Source organism: Protopterus annectens, chromosome 6.part1 (assembly GCF_019279795.1).
Source record: "Protopterus annectens isolate FY-2018-M chromosome 6.part1, PAN1.0, whole genome shotgun sequence".
In the NCBI taxonomy this organism is placed as follows: Eukaryota; Metazoa; Chordata; order Ceratodontiformes; family Protopteridae; genus Protopterus; species Protopterus annectens.
The window spans coordinates 73,795,757-73,808,347 of record NC_056738.1 but is presented as its reverse complement, the minus strand read 5'-3'; the positions used below and the strand labels follow the sequence as shown (position 1 = coordinate 73,808,347).

The window sequence follows — 12,591 nt, the reverse complement described above, 5'->3', positions numbered from 1 at the left end:
ATGTCAAAGACTCCTGTGGGGAGTCTAAGTGCCTCCTCTTGCACAGTCTCTTCCTGGGCACCTCCTCAGTGGGGAGATCTGGGGAGGTCTCAGAAGAGCAGGGGACGACCTGTGGGGGTACTTGAGGCTCAAAGTCTCTACACTTAGGGGGACCAGTAGATGAAGAAGCAGACACAGGAGCTTGAGGGAAGAGGGGAGGCCGAACCAATGCTGACGTTGTCTTTGGAGACAAAACTCTCCTCATAGCATCTTAGGCACCATGGCTCTGACGAGAAGGAGTAGATGGACCCAAGAGTACCGTTCGATCCTTCCGCACCGCAACCATGGACTCTGAGCCCGAGGTAGGAGCCGAGCTCATCCGAGCCAAAGCCCCAAGAGTAAGAGTCGGCACTGACAAATCGGTTCGACTATCCTCCCCGGACCCGATGGGAGAGCGTCGGTGCCGAGGACATCCAAGTAGATGGAGCCGATAACACAGGTGTGGGTATCGGCTCCAAGGGTTTGACAATTATCGGTTCAGTTTCCTTCGGCTCTGAGAGTCCAGTAAGGCTCGGAGGAGGAGTAGTAGACAAATCCGGTTCCATGTTCTTCGGCATCGACGAGCTGGTCGGGGCCGACAACAATTTGGCAAGTCCTGGTGCCTGTAAAAGCTTCTGCACTAGCTGATCCATGTCCAAATCTGAAAGGCTGACTGAGGACGTAGATGAATGCACTGAAGGTGCTGACTGAAGCAGAGGAGAAGAGGGAACTTCAGAGACCGGCTCCAAAACTGAGAGCTGGCTCCGAATCAAAAGTACACTTGGTTCCGAGGTCTGTGTAACCGATGACCCTCCATCTGAAGTTTTTGCTTTTTTTGCCACTTTAAGATCTGAAGATTTTGTGGATTTGGAGGACGTGCTAGTAACCTCATGGCTACTCAACACCTCAGAAAAGGAATGCTGTAGTAAACCCCTGTCTATTAGCTCTTGAAGAAAAGGAATGGCAAATGCTGCAAGTGTCTTGGAGGTGTTTAGGCCCCAGACAGTAGACACATTGAATGTGTCCATCAGTGACGGACATTTTCTGCCCACAATCTGGGCATTCTTTGAATCCCGATTTAGGATGGGATTTTTCCTTGTCATCCAACATAGCTAAGTAAAACAAACCAGGATACTGCAAAGACTAAGACAGTAAAGTCCTTACTTAGACCCACAAAGCAACTAAGCCCAATCCGGGCACTATCTATAACAATTAAATATAGATTACAAATACAGGACTAAAGAGGCCCACAGAGAAAAACCCTAACTATTAGAAAAAGATTAATAAGTCTAAATAGGGCTAAAGGCCCACACAAAACAACTATGCCAACAGGGCAATAACTATCCAAAACTATAGATTCTATTATCTAATTTTCAAACACTAACACACAACTATCTTATGAAAAACTCTAAAACAAAAAAGAAAGTTTTTTTTAACAAAACTTGCTGTTTTTTATCACAAATGGTCCGAGCTAGCTGGATCACCGAGATCTCTCTTGCCGCGGCAAACTAGATCTGAGGTAATTCCAGCAGTGCATTGTGGGATAAGGGGCTTGGTCTCGAGCTACTAGTAAACCTTGAGCTTTGCTGTCTGCCGTGTCGGAGCTGAGGATCGGCTCCGAACCCATCAGTGAGAATAAACGGTGAGATTTAACAACTTCACATCACATTTTTACCATTTGAGAATTAAAAATAATCTAAATGCGCTATTCAACATCAATATATCTTTGTTAAAAAGTCACATAATTATGACAGCAACGACCAGGTACAGTACCAAAACAATTACTCAAAGTATCAGTTAATTATAAACCTTATATATGCCATTAATTCATGGTGTTACTTCAGCATCAGCAATATGATAAATCAGTTTTATTATTTATACACAAAAAGGAATCAAGCCTGCAGTGATGAATCAGAAAGTTAGAGTGTTCAAATGATATTAATCTGTGGCACCACAAGAACATAAACTTAGAGGAGATTTTAATACGGACTGTTAATAAAACAATAGCCTTGTCTAAAACAACACCCTGACAAATGACAAGTTGACATACTTGGTATTATTATTGTTACTACTACTACTACTATTATTATTTGGAAAAGTATCTAAATTAATTTAATCTAAATATCAGCCACAAAATATGACGAACAAGTTCATAAGGAGTACTTTGACCTCAGTAAAAGGTGCACAACTGAATTCAGATGCAAATATGACTTCTGGAGCAAAGTTTTAGTTTAGACCTTGTCATTTGTCAAAAAAGAAGGGCATTATATTCAAATCTACCTCTCGTTGGAAGGCAGAAGATCGTCTTGAGCTCTAAAAGGAGAAAAAAGGGACATGGCAAACATTTTAGCAAAAATTACTAGAAAGTAATAAAAATATATAGAAAAACAGACATCTATCACCATTATTTGCTTAGACACATGCACTGTTGTAAAGGACTTTGTATACATATTACCCAATCGGCATCAGGCTACAAGACAGCCAGTGTACTGTACTGGCATTCTCATTTCAGATTTTTTGAAAATAAATTATACAAAACAGTATATATGAAAATGTAACCTGGACTTTGATGTATTACTTTTGTAAAATACTTCTTAAAACACGGCCACTACAGACTAAGATTCTTTACAAAATGAATATAAAGAACATAGCACAAAAATTTAATACCTCATGTTCAGCAGCCTCATGTTAAAACTCAACAACCTAGAAAAGAATACTTTCCATGCAGTCTTCTTTTCAGAAGGATCTCCTAGTTTCTGCATTTGTAAATTGCAAACTACCAAAAGTGGTTAAGTATACAATAAAAGAAAATTGCATGGGATACATCACAAAGTAAAACAGGCACACAAACTGTTACACAGATAGTACAAAATGGGTTATTTTGAAATCTGACTCAAATATTAGTGAAATTATTAACATGGAACCACATTTTATTTATAAAAACAAAAGAAACTTAAAACAAAGACTTTGTTAAAAAGATCAAGTATTTGATTCTCATAAGACTTTTCCTTTTAGCAAACAGGTAACTGTCCCCTGCCATAATTGTATTTATTGCCAGTATATTAGTTTAGATAAGGAATTTATAGAAAATGTGGTATACTTTGTGAACTGCGTAAGATATGAATGTTTTTACATAGGTAAAACTAACCAAAAATTTAAAGAAAGAGTTGGTTCTCGTATGTCTGAGATTCGCAGACAGAGACTAATGCTCTCAGTGAGCACATTATACAGTTTGGTACTTAACATTCTTTTAAATTTAAGGTTTTACAAAGAATTTATAAGCAAAAAAGAGGGGATGATATTGTAAATGATACTGACATGACTGAGTACAAACAGATACATTTCTTTAGAGCCGACAAGTTTCCAGGTCTAAATAGGAAGGATAGCATAAAACCATTACTTAAGAAGAAGCATGGAATTTCCTTATATGTCTTCTGTAGTTTTTACATGCTCTTTTATATGTTTTTTTATACTACATATTTTATATTACATTATTTATATATTTTGCATGTGTTACAAGTTCTCTGTCTTAATATATATATTTTAATATGCCTTAAAATGCTTTTTAGACTATGTTTTAGGTAGTATTATTTATGCAATGCATTTTAATTACTGGTCAGATGACTGGACTTCACGTACGATTGGCTGGCATTTTATATTTAAACTAACATTGTTTTTATGTTGTGTTGAGAAAGAATCTTGTGGATTCAAAAGCTGTATCATTAAAATATTTTATGGTTGGACTCCTAGCTTTTTCTTTTACTGGATTGACTTTTGCTTGTTGGGGTTCATTTGGCTGCCTGCTAGAGTTTTTGCTTAGGTTGCTGGTTATGTATACAAACGCACAAAATTACATGAAGACAAGAAACTGAAATTAACTTTCAATTACTGCACAAGCACTTCAGCTTCTGCCTTCATGGGGGACAAAAATCAATTAAACACAAAACCACTGTAAAATAGAATCTTACGCACCTCACTTCCTTTGATTTTTTTTCACAATACAAGAAATAATGCTACAGATTAAGAATACAGAACATAATGCAACCTAATATGGTTTCATCTATTTTTACTGGCATTCACTTTTAACTAAACTTGACCTAGAAACTGAAGATACTGTTCAAACACACACAAAAGGAGACATGGCACAACTACAACACGTTATTCACAATAGGGTGAACAGTGAAATAAATTCTATACTATATACAGACAGAACAAAGTAAAGAGAGAAAGGTAAAAAAGAAAACGCTAGGTCAATTCAATGATAAGAAAAAGAGAAAACTATTAAACACTGAGGTAAACAAAACTATTGAAAAGCTAAATGAGGAAGTAAATGTTGGAATGACCCTCAATAATGATACAACTAAAAGTGTCAGCCAGCATAAGAAAGTTTTTAGTCATTGGGGATTCCCACATGAATCATTAAGTTAGATTTTTATCTTCAAATAAGAATGAAATTACAGTGACATGTCTACCTGGAGTGATGCTGGTCAAACAATCTAATATGTTTAACAGATTACTTAATAAGAAATATGGTTATAATGTGATTACAGTGACAGCTGGGACAAATGATTTCTAACACATACCACTTGAGGATTTAAGTAGGCTGTCACAAAATTGAATTTAAGTTGTATGAAAAAAAGGTAAAAACAGGAATTTTGTGAATTTTCCCCTTGTGTAATTTTTTGACACTATATACTCAGCTAAGGCAAAACTGTTTAATACATGGCTTAGGGTGAAAAGGTAGCTTAAAAGGATTCAGAGTTCACACAATACAGAAAGAAATGATTTATGACTATGGAATGCTTTCATATGATCTATTGCACTTCAGTAACAAGGGCAAACCTTATATGACTAACACCCTAAAGAAAGTACAGCTTTGTAAATAAATCATACCACAACAGTAGTATAGCCGTAGCTATATGGGTTACATCCTGCCATGGATATAACAACTGTTCAGCTTCCAAAGCTTCAGGACACCTTCCATGATCACAAAACTGTTAGGCAGCTTGTACAGAGCTGGCTAAAAGACAAGTTTGGGCTCAAAGCACTTCAGAGCTTTCTATACGCAAAGAGAAAGAAAAAGGAGGATCCTAAGTGAAAGACCAGCACTGGTAGTGTTTTTAGTAGAATCTAGAACAGAAGCTGCTGTTAAAAAATGAATAATTAGTACAGCATACTAAATATTGCATGCCACCTATAAGAATAAATCGGAGGAGGTTAGAAAGGATTGGGAATTGAAACTGGATAAGCAATTCAAAAAGAAACAATGGGGAGATATATGTATGTCTCCCAAATACACAACAGTCTAGAAGATGTAGAATCTTTGCTTAGGAGTGTTTGCATATATATGTTTATACCCTAAGTAGACTCCAAAGATTTTTTTCCTCATGTAGACAGCAAATGTTGGAGGTGTGATAGGGAATAAAGAGGCAAACAGGAACATATTTTCTGGGAGTGTAATGAGTTGACAAACTTTAAAGATCCCTTGCAGACCATTCTGTCAGAGATACTGATTTTTTTTTGAGCTATGATATGGAATCATACATCCCAACTGTTCAGAGTTTTGCCTCATATTTTTGCACTGTTCCTTGTAAAATTTGTGTTTTTCTGGAAAAATCACTAAAGATTAAAGTCAGTAAATAATGACATACATTTGAGTTTCACACTTCATATCCTTCAGAAAATGCATGCTAAGACAAATCCTATTATTCTAGCCATTTTCCAAGTTTATAACAATATTTAAAATCTGTCCCTATTTTTGGTCCTTTGTCCCCCCCCCATTATTTTAGTCTTTGTCCAAATTTCTAGTGCTAAAAGCTTGAGAGGTATGTACGGATTCAGAATTGACTAGACATAGTAAAGCTTTGCTGATTATAATTATGGTGGCTGCCAAAAAACAATTACTAGAAAATGGAAATCTCACAGACTGCCACTTCTCTGGAACAAGCTTCCATTTCACATGAAACAGAGCCCCTCACCGACCATCTTCAAACGCAACCTAGATCAAAGGATGGGTGACTGCAAATTCACTCCTGCGGTGGCACCCATGTCCCTCCTGGACAAAGGAAGGCATTATTTACTACTACAGACCCCTACCTCTGTGAACTTCACTCACCTAACCACTGACAACTGAGGCAACTCAGGACTAATATGGTTAGGCTTGTAAAGGCTCTAGGCGCATTAGCCTAGTAACCTTCTTTGAACCTACAAATCTATAATCCAAAGTTTATACTAACTATACTAACTGTACTAGAAGTAGTGAATATAGTAGCAAAGATACAACAACTGGAATTGGGACATTTAGAAAAGGGTAGGAGTAAATTACATGGAAAAAAATGTGAATTGTGAATTCACCAAATGAAAAAGCAGAGGAGGAACAAGGTTTAATAGGACTGGATACATTATAAGTGATATACAATGTTTACAACTAAAATTATGTCAATATGGCTTGTCTTCACTTATACAGATGTATGACTGCCTATGTCATACATGATAATTTATAAATATATACAAAAGCCCTTCAGAGCTTTCCTGCCAGCAGACAGAAGGAGGCCGAGTCATAAGAGGACAGTGCTGGGAGCAACAAAAAATAAATGTCCACACCCTGGCATAAAAAACACACCAAAAACAAGGGGGTGGAGGGAGGGAGCAGTTAGTGTAACAGTGATCATTCAAACATCTACTGTTATGGCAAGTTTTACTAACACAACTGTACTATGTTAATCATACTGATCACTGCTGCAGTAGCCTTAGCTATATGGGTAGACTACCTTAGCTGACTATATTTGAGAGGTAGAAGAAGAGTCCAGGAGGCCCTGGGGAATGCTCTAGCAAACCTTGATCTGGACCTAGAGAAGAAATCAAGCTTACAGTGCTTTATAAATCTATGCACAGCGTACCAAACAGCAGTTTCGAGAATATTTCTAAAATCCAACCCTTTCCAAAAGGCACAGATGAAGCCAATGTCCTGATAGATTGAGCCTTCTCCCTTCCTGGAATAATTTTGTTATGGTGAGTATAACAAAAGGTAATAATAGCATTAGACAACCATTTGGAAAAAGTCTGCTTTAACAGAAGTTGTCCCTTCTACTTCCCTTCACAATAAATGAACAATTGATCTGAAAAATGTAGTTCTATCAAGACAATACCAAAACTGTCTGTGGAAATCCAAGGTATGAAGTATCCTTTCTCCTTCATTTTTAGGTTTAGGTAAGAAACTGGGGAGATGGACAGTTTGGCTTAAATTAAACTCGGATATGAATTTAGACATAAAAGAAGGATTAGGCTCAAAGAAATCCTGTCCCTATGGAAAATGAGATAGGGTTGACTCACTATTAAGAGCTTGTGACTCAAGATACCCTTGTTGCAGAGGTCAAAGCAATCAGTAAAACTGTTCTTATGCAAAATCCCTTTCAAGAACATTTTGACATAAAACTGTAAGGAAAGAGGAGAATCCATGGGCAGATATGCTGAAATGGCCAGCAAACGAACCTTGATAGAGGAATTAGAAAGGTCATAGGATATTAACTGACATAAATATTGCTGAACCAGTGAACAACTAGCCCTGAATGGGCACTAGTTATGATGCTGACACTGACTAGAAAACCTTTTCCATTTGCTAATACATAATTTTCTAGTAGTAGCCTGTCTTACCTCCATTAGTATCTGCTGCACTTCCTTAGTAAACAGATGCCTAAAAGGAATTAAAACCCCTAACATCCAGGCAGTCAACTGAAGTTGACTGATGTCGCAGTCTATCAAACACTCCTGTTTTTGTTAGAGTAGACCCAGTCTGTGGGAAATCTTGAGGTAATTGCCCCTGACCAATTCCTGAAGAATGGAGAACAAAGGTTACCTGTGCCAGAAAGGGACTCACAACAATGACCTTACTAGACTCTTTCTAAATCTTAAGAAGTACATTGGACATTAGTGGAAAGGCTGGAAAAGCATGCAGAAACATCTCCATCCAAGGAAAGAAAAATGCATCTGTCTCCCTTGCCGTATTGAGTGTTGTTCAGGGAGGAGGCAAAGAGGTCTACTTGAGGAACTCCACACAGATGGATCAAATCTTGGATGACCCACTGATTTAGTATACATTCATGAGGGTCTCCCCGGGTCCAGCTTAGCTTCTCTGCCACACAATGTTGCTCTGATGGAATGTAGGATACTTGTATTGTGAGATTGTGCTGTGAAGCTATATCCCAAGCTAACATGTCCAGTCTGCAAACAGGGTACAGCTTGGATTCCCCATGCTTGCTATGTACCACATCACTGTGGTACTCTCTGTAACCACTTGAAAAAGTCCCAGGGACCAAAGATTGTTCAGTGAGCTAAGTGCCTTGATCAGGGCTAGCATCTTCGTGATATTTATATGTTTCTGTCTGTCCTTGGAGTCCCACTTCCCCAGCACTATCCCGCATGAAACTGCTTTCCAAGCAAAGAGTGAAGTGTCTATGGTTACTGACTGCTTTGGAGCGGGAAGGGAGAAGGGGAGACCTGGACTTAAAGATATCTGCTGTCTCTACCAAAAGATTTCTCTTCTGACAAACACCAGAACTGACATTTCAAAAGATAAAAGGTAGTGATGTTGGGACCAAAGAGATTTCGGACACTACTGTATCTTTCTCATGTGGAGTCTTGTTAGGGGTATCACGAGAATCATAGATGCCATAAGATCCTAAATCCTGATATTCCTTTGCAGTGACTGAAGTCTGAGTGGAAAACCTTAGAAACAGAACAAGAAAAAGTTCTATTTTCCTTTGGAAGAAAAGCTCTTAGAAATGGGGCATCTAATTGACTTCTAGGAACACAATCCTATGGGAAGGAGTCACGGAAGACATTTGTATGTTCTCTTGAAATCCCAATTTGATCTCTCAACCAAGACTTTGAAAAGACTCTGCAAAGAAAAGCAAGTTGTTTAAACATGGAAAATGTGGATACCCTGTAGCCTGCAATGAACTATAACTGGAGTTAGACAATTTGTGAACACACTCAGTACACTGGATAGTCCAAAGTAAGGCAGAGAATGGACAATATGATCCAGGTACACAAAACTTTAAGAAATGTCTGACATCTAGATGAAAAGATGGGCATCTTTTAGTCTAGTATTGCCAGGAAATTTGAAAGTGGAAGAAGAGTAACAGGTTGCAAAATGACATCATTTTGAATTTGGGCTCTATCACAAACACATTTAGCAAAGATATAGAATTGTCTCCCACAATGTTCTGCTACTGGCACTAGAAACATCCTTGAATGAAAACCTTCCCCACCTGGGAATGAGGAAAGTACAGTTTTGTACCTACCATAAATGTAGATGTTCGAGTGCTAATACAGCTGCAGTAATCACAGATGGGTTCTCTGCCGTCAGGCGGTCCCTCGGTCGGCCGAATTCCAAAGTCTTGGTCCGGCGTCGGTTGTCGCCGCTTTCTCTTCTGACGTCAGTGAGGCCAGAGTATATAAGACACAGCCGACGCCATGTTCTTCAGTCTTTCTTGCCCCAGATGTCAGGTGCCCCCAGAAGGAAGGCAATACCTAAATAGTGCTTATATACATATACAAGCAATGCAATATAATCCAAAATCAGTGGTAGCAAGCAAATAAAACATAGCCGGATAACCCAGTCAGGTAGTAAGAAGAGGTTGCTAGGTCTCATGCCTTTACCAAGTGGGGAAGGAGGGAGGGAAACCTGTACTGCAGCTGTATTAGCACTCGAACATCTACATTTATGGTAGGTACAAAACTGTACTATGTTCATCGTGCATACAGCTGCAGTAATCACAGATGGGTAGAATCCCAAAGCTATGCACTGGGTGGTAGGTACTAGGAGGAACTGGGTTGAGTCAGAATGCCCTGCAAAAACAGCAGTGGCAAAGCCTGCTCTTGTTCTGGAATATAAAGGCAGATGGTAGTGTTTTGTGAAGGTATGTACAGAACTCCAAGTGGCTGCCTCCAAAATATCTTTGGTAGGAACTCCTCTGAGGAAGGCTGTAGAGGTAGCTGTGGCTCTGGTGGAGTGTGATCTGATACCTGCAGGAACAGATTTGCCATGATAGGAGTAACAAAACCGTATGCAGTGGCCTATCCACTTTGAAATAGTCTGTTTTGTAACTGGCTTCCCTTGAGCCCCTACAGCATAGGACACAAAGAGTTGTTCTGATTTCCTGAAGGACTTTGTTCTGTCCAAATAATAATGAAGCTGCCTATGGATGTCTAAGGAGTGTAGCAGCCTTTCCCCTTTGTTTTGAGGATTGGGGTAAAAGGTGGGTAGGTGTATGGCTTGATTTAAAGCAACCCTGGATACCACTTTAGGCATAAATAATGGGTTGGTACGAAGGGAAATCCTGTCCTGATGGAAAATGAGAAAGAGCTGCACCGCCATGAGGGCCTGAAGTTCAGAAACCCTACGAGCTGAAGTGATGGCCAGAAGGAAGGCTGTCTTCCAGGACAAATATTGCAAATCTGTTGAGGCAGCTGGTTCAAAAGGAGGCAATGTTAATTTTTCTAGTATGTAATTAAGATCCCAGGCTGGTATTGGTTGTTTCCTTGGTGGTCTTATATTCTTAGCCCCTCTGAGGAACTGTCGTAAGAGTGGGTGAGAAAATAAAGGAGGATCCGTGTTGAATTCTGCAGAGATGGCTGAGGCATGGATTTTTATGGAAGAAAAAGAAAGTCCACTGTTGAATAGCTCCGCTAGGTACTGTAATACCTGAGGCAAGTTCAGTTTTCTATGGTCCTGGCCTTTTTTCTCATTTCAAGAGCAAAACCGCTTCCATTTTGCGGAGTAAGCTTTTCTAGTAGCTGGCCTTCTGGCCTCCAAAATGACATCCTGTACCTCCTTGGAGAGTAGGTTCTGTTGTGGTGTTAAGGAATTTTCCATGCAGCGAGATTGAGTGTTTTCAGCTGACTGTGAAGAGTTTTGTAGCTGTGCTGAGTCAGCAGAAGAGGCATTAGAGGCAGGGACCAGGGAGGAGTATGTGTTAGGCTCCTCAGGAGTGGGTACCAGTGTTGCCTTGGCCAATCTGGAGCAATCAGTATCATCTTCGGTTTGTCTGTTCTTGCTTTCAAAAGCACCTTGGGCAGAAGAGGCAGAGGTGGGAATGCGTAAACTGTCCATGCTGTCCAACTGAATGAAAGGGCGTCCACTCTCCAGACCTTTGGGTGAAAGGTCTTTGAACAAAACTTTTCCAATTGATGATTCCTGTGGGAGGCAAAAAGATCTATGTCTGGCCTCCCCCATGCTTGGATTATTTCTGCAAACACCTGAGGATGTAACTTCCATTCGTGTGGATCTGTCATTTTTCTGCTTAGATTGTCTGCCAGTGTGTTTTCCAATCCTGGCAAGTACTGTGCTTGAAGTTCGATTTGTCTTTCCAGAGCCAAGTTCCAAAGAGTCATGGCTAGTCTGCACAAGGGGTATGAATGTGTTCCTCCTTGTTTGTTTATGTACCACATTACCGTGGTGTTGTCTGTTCTTATCAGTAATTGTCCTGGATGCAGGAAGTCCTTGAAAGCTGTAATTGCATTTATTACTGCTAGCATTTCTTTTGATTGATGTGAAGGTGCTTTTCTTTTGGGACCATTTGCCCTGAATGCACATGTTCGTCATGTGCGCCCAGGCGTAGTCTGAGGCGCCTGTGGTTATGACTTGTTTTGCTTGAGGCTTGCAGAATGGGAGGCCTTTGTTTGCTTGACATGCTTGGGCCCACCATAGAAATTCCTTTTGCAAACATGGAATTATTGGTATTATTGTTTCCAAACTGTGACTGTGTTGAGACCATAGGTTTTTTAGGTACCATTGAAGTTTCCTCATATGCAGCTTTGCAAATGGGGTTAATAGAATGCAAGATGCCATGAATCCCAGAGCCTGCAGGATTTTCCTTGCAGTAAGCCTGGTACTTTTTGCTAGTATTTTGAAGTACTGAGATAGTTGCCCTTGTTTTTCTGGTGTAAGGTAGGCCATCTGGGTGTTTGTGTCCAAGTTGGCACCCAGGAAAGTTATTTTCTGGGATGGTGTTAGCCTTGATTTCTCTTTGTTGATTGTATATCCCAGAGAAAGCAGTAACCATGTCACATATGCCAGATGTTCCAGAAGTATGTTCTTGCTGTCTGCTTGGATCAGGCAGTCGTCCAGATAAGTGTAAATTTGTATCCCTTGAAGTCTGCAGTAGGCAATCACTGATGCCAGGCACTTTGTGAATACTCTGGGCGCAGTAGATAAGCCAAAGGGCAATGCAGAGAATTGATAGTGGATTGAACCTGCAAGAAATCTGAGGTATCTTCTGCAGCTTTGTCTGATTGGGACATGCAGGTATGCCTCCTTGAGGTCCAATGTTACCAGCCAGAACTCCTTGCCCAGCATGGGAAGAAGCTGCTGCAATGTGAGCATCTTGAATTTTGGTACGATTAGAAATGTGTTTAGGGTGGATAAGTCCAAAATGGGTCTCCAGTCGGTTCCTTTCCTTGGTACCAGGAAAAGTCTTGAATAAAAACCTTGACCTTGTTGGTGAGTAGGAACCTCTTGAATAGCTCGCATGCTTATGAGTTTTGAAATTTGCAGTTGTGCCTCTGCCCTTT

At 39.8% G+C, this 12,591-nt stretch overlaps 1 protein-coding gene across 4 annotated transcripts in view; it reads right to left on the bottom strand.

Moving 5' to 3' along the window:
* The window catches only part of UBR3 (ubiquitin protein ligase E3 component n-recognin 3), a 4,226,407-nt gene that overhangs the window by 1,900,673 nt on the left and 2,313,143 nt on the right, over positions 1–12,591 (bottom strand). For 2 of the 4 annotated variants that reach the window (XM_044075499.1, XM_044075501.1), the window contains exon 23: positions 2,299–2,331. The exons of the other annotated variants lie outside the window; for them this stretch is intronic. In XM_044075499.1, the coding sequence (XP_043931434.1) occupies positions 2,299–2,331 (33 nt within the window). The remainder of the gene's footprint in view (positions 1–2,298; positions 2,332–12,591) is intronic. 4 annotated transcript variants of the gene reach the window in all.